This window comes from Mycteria americana, chromosome 1 (assembly GCF_035582795.1).
Source record: "Mycteria americana isolate JAX WOST 10 ecotype Jacksonville Zoo and Gardens chromosome 1, USCA_MyAme_1.0, whole genome shotgun sequence".
NCBI lineage: Eukaryota > Metazoa > Chordata > Aves > Ciconiiformes > Ciconiidae > Mycteria > Mycteria americana.
The window spans coordinates 17,088,424-17,113,315 of NC_134365.1; the positions used below are offsets into that span (position 1 = coordinate 17,088,424).

Below are 24,892 nucleotides of genomic sequence, written 5' to 3' on the forward strand. Positions count from 1 at the left end.
ATTAATATTCTTCCTGTAATACTTGAAGGGACTTCCAGTTGCCAGGGTGAATTTGCAAGATTTTACTGCAAAACAGCTGATTGCAACTTTCAGTTAACTAACAAGTTCTTAAAACACGGTGACATAAAAGGCATGTTCATCCTTAGTGTAAATCCACTGATTTGAGTCATGAGTCTGTTAAGATCACATAGGGGAGGTTTTCCCCAGAGATGTGTTTTAGCCCTGTTCTCTTTTTTATGCTTTCTTCTACCCTAGCAGCACTGGTTTGGTGGGGATCTAATGTATATGTGTACTACATGGGATATAATGCAATGTGTATTTATGTCAAAACATTTATCCTGATATAATCATCTTTTAGTGTAGACAGCAGTTCTAGTAGTACAAACTACAGCAGTCTTTAGGCCCAGAAGAAAGATAAATACGTGTATGGGTATAAGCACATTTTTGTCATATAACACAAACACTCTGAGCTGCCAGGAGCAGAAGAAAACTGTACTGCTTTGTTAACAGTGGTATAGTTAAGACAGTACAATTTTTGTGTGTAAAAAGCATTAGTACATAAAGAAATTCTTTCTTTCTTCATCAAGTGTAGTGGTATAGTGAGCAGCTCTATTCCCATTGAATCCTCTGCTCAGCTCCAGATACGATCCCTTAATCACGTGTTTCTTTCCATTATATTTTCTCCTTTACAGTTCATTCATTTTCTGGAAGGTGAATGGAAAATCCCCATCTCCTTTCTTCTCACTTTGGAAGTGCCTGGTGCTGCTTTTCCTCTTGTGCTCACCAGCTCCAGAAACGACCCTGCAGAGCCATTGCTTGGCTTTGACTCCAGAGATCCCTCTTCCTTCTCCAACCCATCCTTTCTGGTTTCTCTACCATCTTCTCTCCACACTTGTCTGTACTAAACCAGCCTGTTTCCTTTCCTTATCTGGTGTTATTCTGATTATATAAACATCATCTTGCACTCCTTTCTTCCTTCACAACTTTGAAATTACCTTCCCCCATCCTGCTGTAAGCCAAGCGATAATTTCCTTCAGCAGCCTGCTTTCTTTTCCACAATTATTGGAAGCAAAGACTCCCCTGTCGTACTTTTTTGCTTGCCAGTTTAGAGTGGCTTAACACTTTTCTTTCCTCATTGTTATTTAATCAAAAGTCTCAGTGAGTGATGGGAAGAAAATGGAAAGCATTTGAAACGTCTTTTATAAGCTTGACTGCTTTCCAAGACCTGTGTTTGAAATGAGAAGCCAGTCAGAGAAGAAAAAAACTACTTCTAGAAAGTCCTTAAAAATCAATATGTAACAGTTTTTAGAAGTTTAGTTTAGTGTGTAGTGAAGATCTTTCAAAAGTTGACTACAGAAAACCTTAAGGTTCATGTAAGCTTGAGGCGTCATATGGAAAAGGCAAACAGAAGTTTGACTTTGCCAAGTAGAAACCTGGAAGCACAGTATACATTAATGATTAAGAGTTTAGTGTTTATTAAATAAAATGGAGTGATTATTGCTGACGAGTGAATGTTGCTGACTTTATTCCCATCAGCAACAGCCCACAAAACCCTGTTTCATGGGAGTCCAGTTACCCTTCCTGTGTCAGAAGACACCAGAATACAAGCAGTTATTGGGTCACACGGTGCATAGAATTACAACAGACCTGGACAAGGAGAAAACTATTGACAAAATCTGGGATCACTTACATAAGCAAAAATCTCCACATTTTTCAACCTATCGTGTGAATGAATGTGAAAAAAATGTTGCTCATTAGCATGTATATATTATATCATATTTGCATATACATTTAGGCTTTGTGGTGTGTCATTCCAAAATCACTGAATAAATTGTGGCTTGTATGTGGCTAAAAAGAGTTTATTTAATATATACATTCAAGAAGAAAATAGTCACTAATGAGATGATATACTAGCTGTTTATTTCATGTGTGTGAATTTGATAAAACAGCATGAATTATGCACATGATTAAATGTAATGACCTTCAGAACAAGGCATCAATAGTGTTCTTCCATAGTGCTTGAACATTTCATGTTCCCCAGTCTGTATCCGAAACAATATCTGCCTTCCATAGTGGTGGGCCTAGTGTTTAACTTGACAAAACCCACTAATTTTGCTTGAAGCCTTCTACCAGTCATGGTGCAATTGCTCTAATCGATACAGATTAATCAGAAATTAGTGATTTCGTATGTTATTGCCCGTCTCAACAAAACAGTGTCACCTCCACTACTCAGCAGAAAAAGCACTAGAGAACATCACAACCATATAATGAATGTCAGGCTGTTACCTGATAAGGTTTTGTACAGTGAAATCTTAAATAAAAGATCATTATCAAACCATTATGGAATAGATCCTCATGGTTACAAATCGTTTCAGTGTCAATATCTTCTAATACTTTTACATTATTTCCATCAACAGAATCTCTTCTCTGAACTAAATGATATTTTCAGCAGATCAAAGAAATAGGCAACCCCCTAGCATGGCCCTAACTAATAAGTTGAACCTTTGATTAAATTGGCTTATTTAGCACTGGCAAATTATCACAGTTAAAAAATCTGAAGTGAGGGCTCTACTATTTAAGTGGTCTTGCATTGTTTTAACTAGATCATTTCAAAACCGACTGGTACGGCATAGGCAAGGCCTAGACAACTTGTCTGCAAACATACATATGTCAAAACGCAGGGCTCTGACTCGAAAGTGGAGTCCGCTTGGCTCATTCAGGTTGTGTACAGCTCTGATTGTAGGCAGCTTCTGATGCTTAAAGGAACTCTTATGTGCAGCTTCACCATCTGTGCAGGGTGTGCACGTGTGTGCGTGTCAGTCAGAGCCCTCACCCTTCTAAACGCAGGACTTTGGTTGCCCCAGTGGATGAAGCTCGTGGTGCTGAGTCATATGGCAGGAGAATGGAGGAGGTGAAAGTGTAACAGCCGTCACCGGGGACGGCTGCCAGGGAGGGATGTTCCTCGCAGTCAGTCCTCCTCTAAGCACCGAGCAGGGAACAGAGCTGCGAACTCCCTTCCTGCTCCCCAGAGTTGCAGTTTGTCCCCTCTCTGGGAACCTCTGCGGTTGGTCGGGGTGACCAGATGTGGCTGGTACCTGTGGTGTCAGAGCCACAGGAGAGTTGGGGTGCTCTACTGCAGGTCCTACCTGTAGGCATGCTGACTAAGGAGCATGAGGAGAGGGGACCTTCCGGGAAACCTCATTCATTATCTGTGAGGTTGGACAAATCTGTAAATGTTACGTATTAAAGATAAACAAGACATTGGCAGTATGGCTACATATGTAGACAATGAAAGAAAGGGAGCGATTGTGCCCTTATTTATTCAAGTTAATCCTTCAATGAGATGAATAGGATGCTGGAGTGTGGAGGTTGACCACATTATAAGAAATGAAAAGCAGGAGAATTGATTTAAGCTTCCTGGGGCAGCCAAGTTAACAGTATAGCAGACTGCTTGTTTATGTCGGATGAGTTGGGAAAAAACAAAATAAAACAGTTTATTTTAACAAAAGGATTGTATGCTTTCTGGAAATGGGGAGCACAGGGAAAAATCTGCCATTAAAGAAATAGGACCTATGTCTTTTTCCTGTTTTACATCTGAATGGTCACAAATCAGGCAATTTGCTAACATAGCTAAACATAACCTGCTATATCAATTTCCGAGGAGTCTGGCATTGGAGTGAAATATTCAAGGTAGAAAATATGCATGTAATACTGTAGGACTGAAATAACCATAAATTAGAAGAGAATAGTTTTACTATAGCACCAAAATGTATGACTTCCTGTTTAATCCCAATGTGGATAACAAGTCTTTGTCATTAAGGTCCCAAACCTGAAAATACCAACCCATCTGTATGCATAACGTTAAGCTCAGGAGGACTTCTGCCAGACCTTTTAATCTGCTAACTTCATTTTCAGTGTGGAAGAGAGAGGGCTGGAAGTGGTCAGGCTGAGGAAAATGTCTAGGGGCACACGAGGGCCAGAAAAGAAATGGGCCTGGCAAGATCTAGAATATGACCCTGGGTCTGAGCAGCCAGGACTGAGAAAGTCGCAGGCAGCTCCTGCAGCTGCTGCTCCCCGCTGGGTTTTTAGCACAGCTCCGACGGTGAACTGGAGGCACTGACTTAGCAGGATTGTATACGCATGCTCAGGGTGATGCGGATGAGCTTTGCTGTACCGGGGCCTGCCCAGCAAAAGATGCTGCGTGAAACAAATGCAGACTGACAGTGCCAGGATACAAATTTGGCTTGAGTGTGTTTGTTACATTAACCTTGTAGCTGTGTCAGCTGAAAAAAAGTAGTGGATACTGTTGGATAAGAAAGTATCCAAGTTACTAAAGCTATTACAGCGAAAATATAGCGACCTTTGCATTTTCGATATTTGCTTAAGCTTTATTGTTAGCTTGATTTGTAAATCTGATGTAAATAAATTATGATAACCTAATTATGCTACAGGATGCCAGTCACCATGGATGGGCTGCAGGTATTTTTAAATAGCTCAGTACAATACAGGCAGATGTATGACACAGTCACGAGTGTTCAGTCCCCACTAGCTGGAAACGCCCTGAACTATGAGCCTTCGATCACTTTCATTTCGAGGCTATTTCGTGTGAATGCTAACACAATTCACCCAGAGAGCTTTTTCTTTATTGGCTATCTTGCCCATTCTAGAAAATATTGCAAAAACAGGAGAAGCAAAGCATCTGGACTACAGCATTAAATAGAGGATAGTGAGCCTGGAAGCCCAGGGAACCGTAGACTTTGTTCTGCCTGTACCAGATTCCCTCGGTGGCTTCAGTCTCCATTTTTCTGCCTTTCAGATGAATGTTATCTCAGTATACCTCAGCAATATGCTACGTACCTGAAGTCCCCCATACTTTCAAATGCTGTTGGAGCTTGGTATGGTGGTGCTGTGTAATTCAGAAGAAAGCAGAAGACCATCATTTTGTATAGCAACTTCCAGGTGGGCCATTTTCCAGAAACAATTCAATTTCTTAATGAATACAGAAAAACATAAAAGGGTGAGAAAATAACTTGCAGAGTAACAATAATACAGTTGATGTCTTCTAAGAAGGAGGGAATTGCCTTTTGAGAGAGCGCGGGACATGGCTAGAGACCCCATCCTGCCGGCAGACCTCACCTGCCCACCTCTGACAGACGTTGGGGCCTGGGCGTGAACAACCTTCACTATCAGAAGCAAAACAACTTGAACTGCAAGGTTTTTAGCATATCATTACAAATTCAAACCTGGGCCTATTCTGATGGAAAATCTTCCTTAGGAATGTGAATTGTTTTGGGCAAAATAACCGGGCTTGTTTCCTGGCAGGGATACTATTTGCATCAAAAATTAATGTCATCCACCCACTCAGTTTCCAACTAAAAACCAGGCATTTCATTAGCGAAGTGAGAACAGCGATGCCTGGATGGAGCAGCTAGGGCAAACAAACCTGCCGAGCTCGGCCAGAAAATGGGAGAGCTGCCTGCTCCCGCAGGCATGAGGGTCGTGAGGACCGCAGAGGGCCGGGGGGGAACGAGGAGGAACGAGGACATCGCATTCCTGCTCAGGAGAGGGAAACAGGCGGAAGAGCAAAAAACCCAGCCCTGGCAGAGGGTTAAGCTCCTCTTTCCCAGCAGGGAGGCCTCGAAAACTGTGTGCAGAGCCCTTACGTGTGGCTGTGCGCGTGTGTGCGTGCGCAAGAGCCGTGCACGTTGACAGCATGAGTGGAGAATTGTGGGGGGACGAGGACGAGCTGCGCGCGTGGAGCACCGCGTGCAGGTGTGCAAGCGCCACGCACGTGTACGCGTGGGGGAAGAGGCACGCGTAAGCCAGATGCCATGAATGGCGTCGCGGGCGCCCATAGCTGCCAGCGCGTAGGTGCTTGTGCAAGAGGTGCGTGTGGGGCTACACGCGAGTGCACATGTGCGTGGAGGGTAAGCGCTGCCCGCGTGTGTGGAAAGGCGTGTGCGAGGAGGTGGGCATGCAAGAGGCGTGCGTGGGAAGGGCTGTGTGTGAGGAGCGTGTGTCCAAATAACAGGGGCGGGTGTGTGTTGAGGGGGGTGGGTGCGAGGGGCGCGTGTGTGTGTGGAGAGGGGGGTATGCGGGGGGGGTGCGTGTGGAGAGGGGCGCACGTGGGCGGGGGTGTGCGTGCAGAGCTGTGCCTGGAGAGCGGTCTCGGGGCCGTGTACCCGTGTGCGAGGAGAGGCCCGTCAGGCGAGCGCCCAGCCGGCCGCCGTGCCCGCCCCGCCGGCGGCGGCTGCCCGGGGCGGGGCCTGCTGACGCATTGCGGCTGGAGCGGGCGCGGAGCGGCCGGGGCGGGGAGCCGGACCCCGGAGGGGCGGGGGGCCGGTGCCCGGGGCCCGTCCCTCCGCCCGCCGGCGGGCTGAGTGACAGCGCTCCCCGCCCAGGGACTGGAAGGGCCGGAGCGGGGCGGGGGGAGGAGGAGGAGCGGCGCGAACCGCCCTGCGCTGCCGCGGCTCCTACCTATTCATTCAGGCACCTAAAATGGCTGGAGAGAGGAGGTGGCGGAGCAGGAGGAGGAGGTGAGGGGGCAGCCGCGGCAGTGCCCCCACCTCCTCCCCGGCGGGCCCCTCCTCGGCCCGGCGGCGCCCCCCCGCTCCCGGCGAGGCTCGCGGCCGCTGCCGCCTGCCCGCCGGCACCATGTCGGCCGGCCAGGACGAGAGCTCGGTGCGGGTGGCGGTCAGGTAAGCGGCGGCGCCGCCCCTACTGCGGGGGCCGGGGCGCGGGCGGTGGCGGCAGCGCTCCCCGCGGGCCCTCACGCCGGGGGTGACCGCGGGCGGCCGTGCCCGTGAGCCCCGTGGAGCGGGCCCTCTGCGCGGAGCGGCCGCGGGCGGTGCGCGGGAGCGGGGGTGGGGTGCGAGCTGTCCACCCGTGGGAAGCGGCGATGCGCCGCAGAGGGACAGCAGCGAGGGACATCTTCCCTGCAGAAGAAGCGCATCGCCTCGGCTCCTGCTGAGCCTCTCTTTCCTTGCAGCAGCTGGAAATAGCCAAAGGAGAGAACAAAACCCCTTTCTGAGGTCTTTCTCAGTCACTTCTCTCTAATTTTCAGCAATGACCCTAAAAATATTCCACCTAATTATAGCCCGGTGCTGCAAGTGCTTACTCATGGAAGTAAAGCAGTCCCTTGACAGTAGCGGTGCCGTTTGCATCACGGAGCTTTGCGAGAGTGGGTCCTGGCAGACTGATATTTTTAGCAGGATGAAGGCTTTTATCTCGGGAGGATGGACTTCCATGAGGCTGCTCACAGTAAATGAGAATAGGTATAGGTAGAAGTCATAGTGGGAGTGGAGCTTAAATAATTTTAAAACATCAGCTAATTCAAATTACTCTTTTATCAGAGATAAAAATCTGTTGTTCACCGGTGAACTCTTGGCTCTTCTCGGTTTTCTACGTGAAGATATTATTTTATTGTTTGAAGAACTTCCAGATTAGCCCACGGACGCCTTAATTTTCAAGATGTCTTTACATAATTCAAACAGGAGGAGAAATATATAGATATGCATGTATATGTATATGTCTGTATATGTACATCAATATTTGGATTTTAATTGTGATACTGAATGATGATTTCTTCCTTTCCTTTAAAGAAGTTTATATTATATGCTGATGCACTTGGAGTATTGTGCCACAAGAAATCAGACTTTAGGGGAAGGTCTGTATCTACCAGTGGGTCCTTGGAACCACTACATACATCTCACCTTTAGATAATTCAAGGGTTGTACAGGAAGACAAAGAAGGTGGATCGTTTTTTTTCTGAAGGGCGTAGGAATAAGCGATGTTACTGCATACTGTTGTTGGTATGTGCGTGTGGGGGGGAACAGTTCAATAACATTTTCAGTAAACAGAGAAACACCGCCCCTGCATGATAACATGGGGTGTATGCTGCAGTTGTTCATTAAAGTCTGCTCACCGATTACGGTAGCATTTCCTATGGGGAGAGATGCTTTTGTGAGTGTTGTTATCTGCTGAAGCATTTTTCACATAAAGTACAGGGAGGTATTATTCCAAAGCATAATTAGGCCGTATTTTTAAAGAGGAAAATATGAGATAGGTGTGATCCTAAAAATAGGGTGTGTTACAGGTTTACAGACTGCTCTGTCATTTGAAGAAAATATTAAATATGTTCTGAGCCAAAAAAAATAGTGACGTAGAAGTTCATTTACAAATACAGAGGTTTGTTGCAGCTAGGAATGAAATAAAACCTACTGGTGCAGATATGTTTATAGCTGTAGGTATGTGATAAATAGATTAGAAATAATATATGGCAAAGAATCTGTGAAAGTGAATTAAAATCACCCAGCTGTAGTTCTTCAAAACAAATCCCTAATGTTACAAGGCATATTTCTGCAACCTAATTGTCTCACTAACATCTTATGTCTGAGTGCAGTTCACTAGTAATGAAGAATTGCATCTTTCCTCCTGTCTGCTTTCTTCCTTTTGGCAGATTAACTATTCATGTACAAGATTTCTCCCTCTGCTTAGCAATCATGAACAAATGCATGCACACTTTTTTTTTCCCACCAGTAGCTCTTTGTAGATGATTTTCTATTATTTCTGATTGTGTATTTTGCACAGTCCTGTAATTCAACTGGTGTGGCAACTCACTGTGTATCAGCGCCATGTTCTACTGTGTATTATGAATATTACATGCTGTTTTCTTGTTGGGTTTGTTCTTCAGTTCTTTTTGGGAACTAGAGCTTACTTCAATGATGATCTGCACTGTTGTGATGAATTAATTGTTGTTTTCGTATGTATGTTTCCTGAACAAGGCTTGCTCTACAGCAGGACCAGCTTTTAGTTTGCAACCCCCGTGGTACTAACTGAAGTAAGATACTGGAAAGACATATTGCACTGAATTTACTGCAAAGCCGAATAAAGAAAAAACTTTAAACATAGGTTGTAGAATAGACATCACTGAAATTGTCTAGCAAATTGTTTTTCCAGAACCTGGTTATCCCACTTAATTGTATACAACACGATTCAAAAATACTGCATTCTATCCAATTAGCACCACCTTTAAGCTATCATCTTGTATGCTAATTGCTCCCCATTTTCTTCAGTGTAATAATGGGTTTGTGAATGATGAGCTAAATACTCTGGTTTAGTGAAGCATGAGAGCTGAAAATAGTTTGGCAGATAATCCAGTAACTAATGTTAAATTCCCCAATTAAGGAAAAAATTCTTTCTCTATTGTCAACCACCACTGAAAGACTTGTGGACTTACAATTTTGGTGATGGTGTGCAACTTCAACAAAGAGCTTTGCTCTTCCTATGACTGTGTGTAGCGTCTGTTTTCAGATGAAATCAGGGAGCCCCATGATAGCCATCTAATCAGATGGCTGTTTTTTCTTTTAACTGTGAAAAGCTATCCTTTTTGTAAATCTGAAATTGCTGTCATGCTTTTGTAAATGTCTTTTCAGCATATGAAAACTAACTTTTGCTGAGGAGGCTATGAAATGGTATAAACATCATAGTTCACATTTCTGGAACCAAGACCACAAAAAGGTTATAGGTTATACTTCCTAATTCTTGTGTGTCTTGCCACTTTAGTGGTGTCCAGACCTGAAATACAGTGTTTAGGCTTCCTGCATGCTGGGTAGATGAATTTCTCACCTAAGATTGAGATCCTCAATAGTCAGCAGTCTGTGTCAGTATCGTGTTTTAGAGAGTCATTGTATGAGCTATCCAGGGATTGGATAGGGTCACTGCAGTCAGTGCACTAAACCATTAGGTCAGAGTTATGCTTACTTTCACCAACCAGACCTCAGCTGTGTCATGAGAATTGAAATAGCTCCAGCTGGAGAGGTAACAGTTAGTGCCTGTCCTCACTCCATGTGGCTTGGAGCTGTAGGGTCAGGACATCCTAGCAGTGATGATCTAAGAAGACAAGAAAGTTGGACTTAGGTCCCTTGCATTTTTTTCACAGAATCGTATAGGTTGGAAAAGACCTTTAAGATCATTGAGTCCAACTGTAAACCTAACACTACCCAGACCACCACTACACCATGTCCCTAAGCACCTCATCCAAACGTCTTTTAAATACCTCCAGGGATGGCGACTCAACCACTTCCCTGGGCAGCCTGTTCCAATGCTTGATAACCCTTTCAGTGAAGTAAAATTTCCTAATATCCAGTCTAAACCTCCCCTGGCGCAACTTGAGGCCATTTCCTCTCGTCCTATCACTTGTTACCTGGGAGAAGAGACCGACCCCCACCTCGCTACAACCTCCTTTTAGGTAGTTGTAGAGAGCAATAAGGTCTCCCCCCTGAGCCTCCTTTTCTCCAGGCTAAACAGCCCCAGTTCTCTCAGCTGCTCCTCATAAGACTTGTGCTCTAGACCCTTCACCAGCTTCGTTGCCCTTCTTTGGGTACTCTTCAGCACCTCAATGTCCCTCTTGTAGTGGGGGGCCCAAAACTGAACACAGTATTCGAGGTGCGGCCTCACCAGTGCCGAGTACAGGGGCACGATCACTTCCCTAGTCCTGCTGGCCACACTATTCCTGATACAAGCCAGGATGCTGTTGGCTTTCTTGGCCACCTGGGCACACTGCTGGCTCATATTCAGCTGGCTGTCAACCAACACTCTCAGGTCCTTCTCTGCCAGGCAGCTTTCCAGCCGCTCTTCCCCAAGCCTGTAGCGTTGCATGGGGTTGCTGTGGCCCAAGTGCAGGACCTTGCACTTAGCCTTGTTGAACCTCATACAACTGAGCTTGGCCCATCGATCCAGCCTGTCCAGGTCCCTCTGTAGAGCCTTCCTCCCCTCAAGCAGATCAACACTCCCGCCCAACTTGGTGTTGTCTGCAAACTTACTGAGGGTGCACTCGATCCCTTCGTCCAGATCATTGATAAAGATATTAAACAGGACTGGCCCCATGGGATACATGTTAAACAAGGGAACTCTTGGAGAGCAATAATGTTTGGATAGAGCTCACCAGAAGTCTTGCATGGAGGACAACTACCTGATAAACATGGAAGGATGTCTGTTATTTGGATCCTGCTATGGAGAAGACATAACAATGTAGAACATTGAAGTAAACATCTATCTTCTAGTCCTCCAAAGGAGGAAGATGGCCTTGATTCACTCTAAGTCAGTGGAGGCCCCAGACATATAGATGATAAGCTTCAGTGTTGGTTTGTAATACTGCCTTTTAAGATGCTGTATGAGAACAGAAGAAGAAATAATGAAGAACAATGTGAAAAGATGAATAGCTGTGGAAGCTGACCAGTAGTCAAGAAAAGTAAGATGGTTGCTCAGACGTGCTTGGGTGGTACCTCAGGTGGAGTGGACAATAATAGGACATGAACTGATGGTGAAGCTAAAGGAAGTAGGGCTTTGGCATTGAGCATTTGTCATTGTAAAAGATGGAGCCCAGTTGAAACTGTGTTAGTGGGCAGAACGCGAAGAACCAGGGGAGAGAGGAGTTAGGGGATGGTGTTTTACAATCGGGTGTGCTTACCATCAGTGAGCAGTAAAGAGCAGAGCTGTGAAAGTTTCCACTTTTCATCATCCTCGGTGGGTTTGTATATATGTGCCTTCTTCGCTACTTTGGCAAGAGTACCTCACTGCTACTACTTCAGCTGCTGTGATTGACAGCTGCTCTGTGTTTCATCCCTCAAGCAAAGAGGGGGAGTGTTGCTACCTTCCTCCTCGTGTGTAGGGAGGCTGTGGGATCCAGCCACCCAGCTCTTCTCTGAATCATCTAAAAAGTTTCCTTCTCGTACCCACCCTGGGTGTCTGCAATACGTTGTGACACTGCTTCACAAAGGTGAAATGTTGATGTTTGCCAAGTATGGAAATTATGTCTGCAAAATGTAATGGATCTGTCGGGAAACTTTTTTCCCGTGGAGTAATGAGTGTAGCTGATGAATTAAAACCACCCAGCTTCTGTTTGTGGTATTCCAAAAGGGAGATGAAGTACTCTAGAAAAATGTATTGATTACTAATTCGATTTAGGAACACAGATTTTTTGCAGCTAATCAAGCTGCTTGTGGCATGAAATCAGGATACAGTGTTAACTTTTGATAAGGCAAATGGGATATGTTCATCCCTTGTAACCTCAGCCTTCCACTGCAAAGGTTTGTTATGGGAACACTGCATTTCTTCTTTTCGTACCCCTAGTTCTTGAACTTTGTGAACAGTTGGACCTCTTCTGCATTTTTTTTCTCCTTTGCTGGTTTCTGTGTGTTTTTTCTCCCCATACAGAATCTGCTGTTTGTTGTTGTCATGCCTCCCTCTACCTTTTCATCTTTTGCATTCCTCATTTTCAGCATTTTTTTCTAGTAGCTTTTACACTGAAGTTGTTCTCTGTGCTAGATCCAGCTACTGTTAAATACATTAGGAAAGAAGCAGCTGAGTGGAAGGAACCTGTCTTTTTGGTAGGTGTGTTTTGAAGCACTTTGGCTGTTGAAATTGATTTTCTTTCTTGGGCTGCTGTTCTGCAAACAGTTACAGCTGTGATTAGGCTTCCTACCATGAACAGATCCTCAAATGTCAGATGAATGGCCATGTATGCTATGGTATATCTCATAAGCTCTGGAGGGCAGAGATAGTCATTTCATGCTTCCCATAGAGTGCTAAGCATTCTCATGAATCATTCTGTAACTAGATAAGCAACAGCAATAGCTTACAGTACTATCCATTGGCTCCTTAAAGTGAACCAAAGTTTTCCTTTTGTTAGACAATAGTTGTTATCCATCTGTAATCGTGTGAGGCTGTGAAAGTTTTTTGGGGAAAATGTCTCAAAGTAACTGTATTAATGAAGTTTAGCAGTCTATCAATATGCAAGTATGCCCCACCAAAGACAAAAAATAATTGTTCAACAGTATTAAATAGTAATTTTTGGGGGACATGTTAGGTGTTGGGAAATACCTCTTTTGGAGAGAGAGTCCGTTAGTGGAAAGCTACAAAAGAGATCTTGTTTTTGGAAAGCTCATGTTACATATCTTTTGTTAGTTTTGATGTTTCTCTTTGCTCCCTGACTTAAACAAACATTCCCTTGTCCTTCACTGAAACTTTACTCTACCCCATCCATATGTTTTGCATTTTAGCTGAAAAAAAGACACGACGCCATCTGCTGCTGAATTAATTCAGGTTTAATCATATCTGACTTGATCATCCGTAACTGATATTGCTTGGGGCAGGCTGAAATCTGTGATCTTGCTTTCTAGGAAATAAACTTCCCTTTCCACCACTCATGTGATGTAAACACAAACTCATTCTTTGATGGAGGGGAAAGAAATCCTAGTCGGACATTTCCCTTGATGTCATGTATTCCTTGCCAAAAGAAGGATACATCTGGAATTTAAGAAGAAAAAGCAATGAGTGGTGTGCATGAGTGGTCTGTTCATGCTTGTGGATGAATTATATTTCTAACTTTGCATTTCCCAAAGTTTGTAGAAGACTTGAGAGTTTACTTTGCTTTGAAAATCCATTGAGTTAGTCGCTAATTTCCATTTAATGGTGTCTTCTTTACTACTTACGCTCTATGGAGAGTTAGGATTTATATTGTTGGCCTAGACATTCCTTTATTACTGAACTCAAGGCTTCACATTTTCAGTTTTTCTGTGTGACTTCTGTAAATTTTTCTGTAGTAGTTGAATGGCCCTTGTGCTTGGGATCAAGGGAGCATTGCTCCCTCCCTCTGCTTTCCCTTTATTTGCTTTAAGCGTTTTATAGATCGCCCTTGCTGCCCACTCAGAGATGGCTGCTGGAATTCTTGCTTTCATGTTCTGTTGCCTGATTAGTGCTGGGGAAATAAAGCCATTTTAAGTGCATTTTTTTCTGTTAAAGGAAAAGATTCAGTATCCTGCCATATCTGTGGCTGCTGGAGCAGAGAGTTTTTTATTATGCTAATATTATTCCTATGTAAAATACTCACAAGAAGTTAAAAGTATCATTTGAACTGGTGAACAAGAAAGTTTAATTAGAAATCAAACCAGATCTGAACAAGTCCAGCAAGAGTAACTACATGAGCTGTGCCTTTTTCTTGTGCTCTCTGTCTCTTCTTCTCTAAAATTGTTTTAAATCTTTGTTCATTTTCTTTTCATCTTTCCTCCTTTTTTGTAGTTCTCCATGTTTATTTCCACTTTTCCCTGGTGAAACTTTTCTGGAATAAACGTGTCTGTTCCAGTGTGACTAAAGGGAGAAATGCAGCCTGATTTTTCAAACATGTTCTCTTGTTTGATGTGTTTACCATAGCAACAAAATGCAAATGGAGAACGGTGAAAGGGTTTTAAGGACAGCGTCACAGTGAGTTTGATGCATAGAGAAGGTCTGTTCAATATGTATTTTAAAATGTGAAAAACTGCTGATTCAGAGCTAACAATTGATTAGCATAAAATATTTCCTGGATAGACCCTGTATGGAAATAAGGAGTGAGGAAGAGGTACCATCTGGTCCTTTATTTTTGTTAGTATCCTCAACAGATTCAGTAAAGTTGGCCACTGCTGGAATAATTAATTTTTGTTTAAACAACTTTTTTTTTTAAATCAGCTGACAAATGCTAGGCTTGCTGTTTGGGACAATGCACTCTTTAAGCATCTTTAGGTCTTTAAGTCTACCTAACAAAAATGAATGACTTATCCCTTGAGCCTGTTTACTGGAGTTTCAACACAGAAAGCTGAGAGCAACAAAACCTTAGTGAAAGGTTATGATATTATTGTTCTACTATACACAGCAATTTATAGGCATTCAAGTTGAATAGCGCATTTCCATTGTTGGATTTTAAAATGGATTAAAGGATTTGTTGTCTAGGTAATTTTTGGTGTCTCACTGGTGATTCTTGCATTCATGTTGTTACAGGAACTCTGCATACTTCAGTTGGTTAGCAAATACTGAACTCCTTGCAGGACATTTTAGTTTTAATGTAGTTTTTCCGTACTCGCTCTTAAATACTCCAGGTTTCTTGAAATGCTTTCTCTTGTATACTGTAGCTTTGAAGGACACTTATTTTCCCTTTCATTTATGTTCAACATAATTGATCCCTTAAAAACATGAATAAAACATGATTCTCAAGGTGAATAAGAGTTAAAGGACTGTAGCGTGCTATAGCATGACAGTTCAACTACCACAGCTGAACGCATGGAAGATTATAGCTAATAGGACTGGACAGAAAATGGTTCTCTTTTGTGAGACATCTCAAATGGAAGAGTTTGATCAAGCAGTCTTCTCTGTTTACCTGATCTAATCTCATCTGGGGTCTTGAGCAAAGGTCTTCCACATTTTAGGTCAACGCTCGAACCACTTGGTTATTGTCTTTGTTTAAGCCTGGGTATTTTTTCATTATTTTCATTGACTATTTTTTTCCTCCCATTTCTAACCATGTTAGTTGTCTTTTGCTTAATACTGCTAAAACTAAGTTAAGGGAGCATCTTAAGCTGAAAAACTATATAGCTGTGGAATATTAATGTCGGTCAAGAAACTATGTATGTATGTATGTGACTTGTTAGCAATGTTGATTAAAGGGTTATGCAAGTCATCAGTAATAGTTTAAAACATAAAAGAAAGAGTATCCTCTAGAAATATATTGCAAATAATGAAATATAGTCTTGCATAATTCTGGGGTTACTAGCAAGCCTACTAAGAGATGTCCCATGTACAGTATAACCCTTAGTATTGTATAGAATGTAGGAACCCAGATAAGCCACTTTCTTTGAAGCATTTGGTACCACGTTGCCTGTGAGATTCCATCTTTTTGGAATAAAGTAATAGGAAGGCAGCCTGACTTAAGTAATATGTCTGTTTATATAATTTATTCAAAATACTGAAAATTAAGAAGTTACTTATCTAATTAACTTTGTTTTTCAAAGCCAGTAATTCTTAGCATTCATGTTGTTGGACATTTCTTCCCTTTAGCATGGGACTAATTGGGAGATGAGTCCTGAGACCTTTTGTGTCACTCTGAGTAGCTCATTATCCAAAGATCTTGGAGTTGCTAATCTCTCACTCAGTAGTATTGATTAAATGTATTTGCCAACTGCAGCAGTGCTTCTTAGTTTGTGCTTGATTCTGTCCTAGGACAGAATCTCTATGTCCCCATCTCCACCCTTATGAGGATATGAGAGGGCTGTGAGTGTAGGTAGTGAGTCTTTTGTCTTTTTTAATATTGTTTTCCTGCTCTTCCTTCCCCATGCTGCACTGGCACTTTGTGTATTGTAATCTCAGAATTATGTTGAAAGCTCCTCAGGCCAAAGATGTAGCTTCAAAGTATAGTAAACACTTCTGGTGTGATGTAAATAACACATGATGTAGTATCATGAGAAAAGCAACTGCTACTAAAACACCTGAGTTAGTCATCACCTTCTATGAAAAGCGTTACAATTAAAAATTCTGTTTTGCTAAAGCATGTATATGGCTTTGTTTCTCCCTCCCCCCACCATTTCTGTGTGAAGAGAAAAAAAATTATGTCCATACCAGACACTTTGATCTGTAGGAAATAGCTGACTACTCTTTCTTTTTTTTACCTGCTAAGGAAACCATACATTGCTTCAGTTTTCACTCAACATAAGTTGTCTAGGTAAGGTTTATTTCACTCCCTGGTCTCAAATGCATTCTTTTTGAAGTCTGGTCTTTAATTTTAAGTACATATGAAATCATTATTTGTAGACTCTGGCTCTGTAATGTGATGCCTTTTAATGGTTTTTTTTGGTTGGTTTTTTTTTTTTTTTTTTTAAGAAGTCTTATCTGTACACATTACTTTGAAGACTGGGATATTGATACTATCTAAACATCTCCTGTATTTTCTTTTTCTAGTTACAATTATATCATGTGTGAATAACGGATATATTTGCGAAAGGTTGATTTGTTTTATGAGCAAACTGTTTGAAACACATCAAAGACCAGAAAAAATATTTTCATGTTGGGTTAAGGGGAGTACATATCTGAATATATATGTTCTAGACATGACAGAAAAGAGAAGGATTCTGCTTTTAACAGTGTTTGAAAAGGTAGTAGGTCAGAGAGAAGGCCACCTGTTCAGTCTGTATCACTTAGAGCACGGCTTATGCTTCTGTCTAATCTAATCAGTCAGTCCATCACTCAGAAACAATAAAATTGCCATTTTGATCTTGACTAGCAGAACTCTGAGTTCAGCAAAAGTGGATTGGTGTTCAGTGAGCTCTAAAAATGAGATCTGAGATAGGGCTGAACTGGTATTGACAGGTAAACCATTTGACAGTTAAACATCAGTATAATTAAATGTTTGGTTTTTTTTTTCTTTTGTACTCCCCAAAGCTTCAGACTTTATGGTTTTGTTTGGGGTTTCTTTTGTTTTGTTTTTGTTTTGTGAGTGTCTTCTTTTTTTTCTTTCTTTCTTTTTCTTCCCCACACAGTCTCTAAATTGATCTACAATGGTTGGTCATCTAGTCAACCCACTGCCTTGGCTCTGCATTTTAAAGCGTAGCTGTAGATATATTTCATTATAGTTGTTACCAAAGCTTTTGAGGAACAGATGGACTTTTCATTGTTCTCTAAACATGAACAGGTAAAGCCTTGGTAGGACCCAAAGAGGAAGAAACATTGTACAGCTGAGAGCTTCAGATGAAAGTGCTTTGTTCTGTGCTTGCAGCCCTGAAAGCAGGGCTGGCCCATGCCAGGCCAATGCTTCTGTTGATTTTTAACTGTCATGACTGCTGAATGCTGAGATGTTTCTTTGGGAAGTGAGGACTTGCATAAAATGGCCTACATCTTGGACGATACTTGACTGAAAATTTAAAGGGCCAGTGCGCTGTCTGCTGCTACTGTAGGCAAGAATTCAAGTGATTATGAATAATGCGTAAAAATTAAGCATGAAACACCAGTGTTGTATTGTGGCAAAAGAAGAGAATTAGTGTATATAGAAATTGGAGTTTTTATGTAAGGTGCAAAGTAATCCCTACCCTTTGTTCAGTACTGCAAATGTCTTGGCTGATGTCTAGTGTTAGGTTTTGGGTGCTGCAGTTCAAGAACAATGTGGACTGAGGGGAATTGAAAAGAGAAGGGAAATGACTGTCTAGAAAACATCACCATAGTGTAAGATAGGAGGAGTGAAGATTGCTAAGAGACACATCTTGAAATATCTAGAGTCAAATACAAAGTATAAGGGAATAAATTGTTACTCAATGCTCAAGGTCAAGTGGATAAAAGGTAATAGGCTTAAATTACAGTAAGAAAAGTAAGAGATAGGAAGAAAATATTTTTCTGTTGTAAGGAGGGATGTCCTGGAACAATTTGTCTGTGGAGATGTGGAATTGCCCATAAAGGAGACTTAAAAACAATTCAAACTGATAACTGCCAGGAACATTTTGGACATAGTTAGTATTACCTTGGTCCAGAAAGGTAGAGTGGACGAATAAACTCTGACCTTTCCAGGTCTTTTCCATCCCAATTGTCTGTAATTCTGTGAAGCTGCATGTTGAGTTCCAGGACCTGAATTCAGCACAGTTGAATGATCCCATTCAGATGTCAGAATATGTTTACAGGGGTGTGACAATGTCCACGTGAATAATAAAGCCTTACGGATTTCGAAGGGTAAGCTTAGCCTAATTCAAGTTTGAAGGGACCTCAGGAGGTCATTTGATCCAACCTCCTACTCAAAGCAGGGTCAAAACTAAATTGAGGCAAAGTTGCCTAAGGCTCTATCAAGTTAGGTCTTGGAAAAACCTCCGAGGATGGAGATTCCTGAGTCTCTCTGGGCAACCAACACTTGACTGTCTTAATGGGCAAAATTTTTTCCTTATGCAAAGTTGGGAAGTCTCATGCTTTGGTTTATGACCACTGCCTCTTGTCTTCCCAATGTGAACCTCAGTAAGGAGCTTGGGTCTGTCATCTTTGTAATCTTCTCTTCTGTATTGGAAGAGAGCAGGCAAGGCCTAAAAGCCAGGAAGATATTGAAGAGCTCTGTGCCTATATCTGTTGGAAAGGGTGAGAGATAGGGAACAGCTTCAGCAAAGGGGGTGCAGCCTCTTTTCTAGATGAGTTCTGAATATGATAGAGCAGATTCTTGGGGGACTGACAGTCATCCAGTGGTGCTGATGATATGACTGCTATTAGGAGGTAATGTGTTGTAAGCATACATAGCATGAAGTACTGGAGGCTTTTGTTTGTTCGCGTGGTTTCTATATTCTTTCTGTTCTAAAGTCTATTCCTTCCCCATATCCAACCCATCCCTACCTGTCTTGAAGACTATTTCATGGTAGATGTGATATTGCTGCTGTGAAGGCATTTGGAGTGTGATTTAGTTATGGGTAACAATCTGCTTCCCTCTTCTCCCAGCAGGAATACATGGTGGTCACCTTCTGCTTGCATTTCCTCTGCCACAGTTTAAGCTCACTTACTCTTTTGGCCAAGCTGACTAATGAGAATAATTAATCTTCAGCACTGTTTAATGTTTCTTTTGCTTTTCAGATGTTTGTGCTCTCCTCAGCCATCTCGTAGAACAATCGTGTCTGTTTCCCTGTCGTCCCCCCCACCCCTTGACAGTTCACGTTTCATTCTTTCAGCTCTTCTGGCCTGTTCAAACAGTATCTTCTATAAGTCAGAAGGAAATGCAGAGAATAGTCAGTGGTTTATCACATGAAGCACATGATAATCTTGTGAATACAATCCAAAGCATCAGTTACATATCTTGGAACAGTTTCTTATGACTTTTTGGAAATGAATTATAATTTGTGCATTATCAGTTTTTGTCTGGTCTGTTATCTTTAAAATTTTATTTATTTCTTTGAGTTTGTGTGTACATATAATGTGTGTGGAGCACTGGGCAAAGTTAACATTCAGCTTGGTTTGTATTGTTGGATGTCTGCCTAGTATCTGTGTAAGAGTTGTCTGGTTGAAGTTCAATCTGTTTAAAACAGAGGAATGTATTGGTAGACTGAGGAAAGTGCTTTGAAGATCATTATATCTGCATTTCTTGAAGATATATGCTTTTGATTTCTCAAAAGGTGAGAAATCACTAGTGTGCAGCTAGGAAATGCTACTGACTTCCAAGTTTTATCAGATATGTCAAGGAAATTTGGCTAATTGTAGTCTAGCCGGATGACTGACTGCTTTTTTTCTATGTGTATTCTGTAATTTATACATGCATTTTTCATCTTACTTCTTCTGTGCAAGGCTATATGTCTAACAAAGGAATATCCAGTGGGGCAGAACGCTGTAATGTACTGCACTATTTTAGTGAAAATTGCTCTCCTGTTTTGTTGCCTCCTTGGTAGGAGTGGGATGGTCACCCCAGCACAGCAATGTGTGTGAGAGGTCCTCTCCTTTGCTGAGAAGTTACATGAATTGGCATTGTGTTATTTTTCCATTGTGATAATAGAAAATAAACCGTAGGATCCTGGCTGTTAACCCACTTTCTGTTCAAAATAGCAATAATGCTACAATTTTAATTTAGTGTATTAATGCGTTAAATATTTTAGTGATAGTAACTGTATTTCAAATACTAAATTTGTAAACTTGTTTTTCTTGAGTCATTCTTGCTGTTTTCTGTAGGGCATAGGGTTTTTGGTTTGGTTCTTCCTTGTCAGCTAATAATGCATTGGCCATTTAGTTGTCTCACATTTCTGCAAGATCTGCCTCCAGCTTCTGAACGTCAGATCCTTCAGAATGGCTCTGGGGGGTGGCATTCAAATATTCAAAACCAATCAGCTTAAGGTATGATTTTAAGTTATGTTGTAACCCAGAGTTTCAGGTATTAATGCGTTCAACACATTGTAAGACCTTTTCCCTCTGAGTTACTTTACTTTTAAAGTGCAATATATAAATTAGATTATTGAGGCTTATTTTCCTTATTTGTTTGTCCTTTGAGGCTGAAAGCTCCATCTCTGGGGATCTTAAAAGCAAATGAGGGAAACACCAGAAGGAAAACTGCTAGGCTAAAACAAAGACATGGATATACAAATATGTGAGCACTAGTGTTGGTTGATGTAAAGTGATACAGGATGGATAACTGATAAGGTACTGGTCGGAGAAATAGCTGAAAGATATTTTTGTGTTTAAGGTGTCTGTCTCTCTGCAGCTGTTTGCTAGTACTGGGAATTCTCTGGATATACTACTACCTGTCGAGGTGGGTGATGCCATATACCCTATATACACCAGTGTCGCCACTTCTGTGTGCCAGCATGAGCAAATGTCCAGTCAGGGGACACCAGCCATCTCGCTTCCAAAGTTGGAAGTACTTAAATAACCTGTGTGACTTGTTTTAGGTTTTTTTCTTCAGTACAGGGTTAAGCTACAAAGTCTTGGACACCTGCTGCTGTTTATAGGGTCAGCTCTGGTGTTGGAGTATCAATGACCCCGTCTTGAGTATTCGTTCGGTGTTTAATGTGCTGGGGAGACTCCTGTTGCTTACTGATCTAGGTACAATTGGAGCACAAAGGTCGGGGATATTTTCAATTACTTTGGAAATAGCTGAAAAGTTTTGTTCCCAAAGGAAATGGACTTTCAGAGCTGTACCTTTCTTCCCCCACAGCTAGGTAGGAATGACAAGAGGGTGTAGAACCAGGGGCTTTCCAGTTTTATTGTGAAGTCTGAAAGGTTCAAGGACAGCCAGAACGTTTTTCCTTTCTTCTAATCCACAAATCTTTTTGGATATCCTTATTATGTGCCATTACATACTGGACTGGTTCAGTTCAGTGTGCTTGTGACGGATGCAAAAATCACAGGAGAGCTACAGATTGCACAAGGACCCCTCTTGTGTGGGGTGTAGGTTTTTTTTTAAAAAAGGAAACCCGATTTTTTCTGCTCAGGTTTTTCTCACTTGTTTGAATCTTGGTCTAGTTTTTTTTACTTTAATTTGTTAGCTAAGGTAGGTGACAAAGGACTTCAAATATAAGACTTTATTGTTTGTAAAAAAAAAACAACCCACAGTTCCAGCGAGAATTGCTAGAGGTACTGAAGCTAGCTAGCAGTTCCTGCTGTGACAGCAGGTTTTAGGTGGAGTGTCACTGCTGTACTGTTTTCCAGCTGCTGAGTCTTTGTGTCACTCCATTTTTGCTGCCTTTGCAAGACCCCTCTGCCAACACTGCTACTGTAGATTAGAGGTCAACAACCTAAATGTGCTGCTTTGCAATGGCTGCCTGGGAACACAGGGCTGAAGTCTTGTTACTCTGAACTGAAAACTGTTTGTGATACCTCCAGATTAGGATGATGATGGGTAGTATAGAGAAGACACAAGAGATTGTGTACATTTTTGATCCATTCTGACACCGGTAAGATTATCTGACATATTGTGTAACACCAGTCAACTGGATTTGATTGAGAATCCTATTATGTGTTTAGTTAAAAACATGATTGTAAGTGAAGCACAACCAGTCCTGACCTCAACTTTCAAGAGGCAGGGAAATCCTCTCCTTTCATTAGTTCCAGGTAGTCCCACTCCCTGCCCTGAATCTGTCTCTCACTTAGAGTTTCAGTTTGTCTTGTTCCCATTCTTCAGCCACTGGTTCTTAATTCAGTGGTCTAGAAATGGTTAACTCTGGTGAGTATAGTTGGGAAATAAGCTATTTGTAGTTTTCTATGGGCCCTGCTAATTATTCATGTGATGAGGCTTACATAAGGGCTGCATTGCAGTTACACTTCACTTGATGACAGAGTTCTGTATTTCTGTGTAAACAAAAGTCAAGTGATAAGGCATGGGCAAGCAAAGTCTATAGTTGAAACCAGGGAGAAAACAAACTTCTGGGAGGATCTTAAGGTGGTACTATCTGCTTAACTATCATGTTTCTTTTAAAAAAAGAAAAAACCCTGACAGTATTTTATTGAAAAAGAAAAAAAAAATTTAGGAACTGAAAGAGCCTTCATTGCTATCATTGTTCCTTGCTTTAGCATTTCTTCAGATTCAGTGGTGAAATCAGTTAAATTCTACAACTAAGATTTTGTGTAGCATGAGTTAGCAAAATATTAAAATTTGAAACAGTGCAGAGATTTTTCTCTTTAGCTTTGACACTGAAATTGTAAAAGCAAACTGTCATGGAAGAATTATAAGTACCTGTTTTAGAGAAATCTGGAAATTCTAGAAAAAAATAGTATTGATCTACTAACACCCTTTTAAGACCTCGCTTAATATTTCCTGGCAATTTGTGTAGAACACCAGATAGCTTAAGAAGTTTTGTCTAAATATTCAACTTTTCTTTCTAAATATCTGTTAATTTAGCATATGCTGGACTAAACAGCCTTCTACCTCTTCTCCCCATCCCCCAAATGTTGTTTGTAGTGCTAAAGGATATTAATTTAAGTGGAAGCAAGATTGGCCAAAACACTAGAGTTTTGTTAATGCTTTGTTATTGCTGTATGCTTTTTTGCCCCCCCCCCCCTTTTTTTTTTTTTTTAGATTTACTGTGAAAACAGTGGTAGTGTGTGGTTGAAGTTGAGTGCAGCCATGGAGTGGAAGTCGTGTGTGTGTATAGGTGTGGGAGACAGCTGCCTGATTCATAGCAGTTGGCGATGCAGAGTTTGTAGCTTGCATTAACATCCAGTCTTCTGACTGCTTGGTGCTGGTGAGGAAGCAGTCTGAAACAGCTTTAAAGTTATGGATTAATATGTAGATATATCTGTCTGTAACTTTTAATAAAAGTATGACCCTTTATGAAAGCTTCATAGAAACCTTAGCGTACGACCCTCCCTGGTCTTTAAGCACTACCAGTATGCCATTACCATATTATTTTGTGTGAACTCATAGTTTTCCATTTCCTGGCAAAGCTTCTTATTAGCTTAGGTGTTGATCCTGGAAAACCTTGTGTGCACCTCCCTTCGTGCACTGTCCTGTTAGGCCTCATTTAAGCCAAAGGAACTCTTATCTTGTCTGATGTTAAGTGCTCAGAGGAATGAGATATTTGGTCACAAGTTTTGTGGCAGGGACCATAACTATCTCAGTTGGTTTTACTGTAGTCCTGATATGCAAGCAGTTACTGTCAGCTTAAATTTCTAAAGCAATTTGAAACAGTTTATTTTATATAAGAATACTTTTTTTGAAAGCATCTGTGCTACCTCCAGTGCATGAGGGACACTGAACTCTTATGCAGACAAACCATGAGTGATTTGCATTGGTGATTTCTGAGAGCAGCTGGGAAATGCTCAATTTAGAAGTATTGTGTGCCAAGAAGAGCTGATTTAATTCAGTCAAGACAAAGAAATGGGTTTTGCCCCTGAAGAAGCTTGTCAGGATAGACTTTTCTTTCTGTCCCCAAGGAGCTGCAGCCGAGCGTTCAGCAGACAGAAATGATCCCCGGATCAGGTGTTGCCGCGTTGTGTGCGCTGGAGCTGAGGGAGGCTGGCAGAGCAGTGCCCAGGCTAGCAGCTGCGCGCAGGAGGATTGTTCCAGAAACGGAGGCAGAGCCTCCCATGTCTGTAGTGTAAAATTGAGAGAACTGCTTTTAATTTGTGGGAGCTACCTTGACTCATGATTTTTTTTTTTTTTTTTTGAAGTGACTTTGCATTAATAGTTTTGGAGTTGTGGTTGGATTTGTAATCTAATCAGGGAACCTGAGCCCTAATGAAAAATTAAGCCTACAGCAAGAATGTGAAGCAGAATGTATTTAGCCTCGTTGTTATGCCAGCATAGATATTAGTTTTTTAAAGCAGATACAAGTAGCAAGGAAGTAGCAAGTTCTCTTTGGATTTTATTCATAGCGTGTATGCCATGAGTTAACTATGTAGTTGACTTGTGAACCTGTCAGTTTACATTGTGGTGCATTACCGAGGTGCACTTATTTCATGGATGTGCTCTGTCCTGGAGCTAAAATTTTGCTGAAATGGTATTACCAGTATTATTTTTATTAGTGATAATTCCAGACTGTAGGCTTGCTAGTGCAGTGTGGTCTGCATGCTAGCAGCAATTAAACCAGGAGAGTGATTGTGTTTCCACAAGGATTTCCACACTGAATTTGCTCAGCCTAGCCAACAAGGA

The 24,892-nt window shown here is 41.8% G+C and overlaps 1 protein-coding gene across 10 annotated transcripts in view; it reads left to right on the forward strand.

Annotated features, from left to right (window-relative positions):
* The first annotated feature begins 6,358 nt into the window (after positions 1-6,358).
* The window catches only part of KIF21A (kinesin family member 21A), a 92,499-nt gene continuing 73,965 nt past the window's right edge, over positions 6,359-24,892 (forward strand). For 4 of the 10 annotated variants that reach the window (XM_075492064.1, XM_075492106.1, XM_075492072.1 and 1 more), the window contains exon 1: positions 6,360-6,698. In XM_075492064.1, the coding sequence (XP_075348179.1) occupies positions 6,655-6,698 (44 nt within the window). In that variant the 5' untranslated portion in view covers positions 6,360-6,654. Of the gene's footprint in view, positions 6,699-24,892 lie in introns of all 10 variants that reach the window. The other 6 variants (XM_075492081.1, XM_075492123.1, XM_075492132.1 and 3 more) reach the window with 2 other exon arrangements.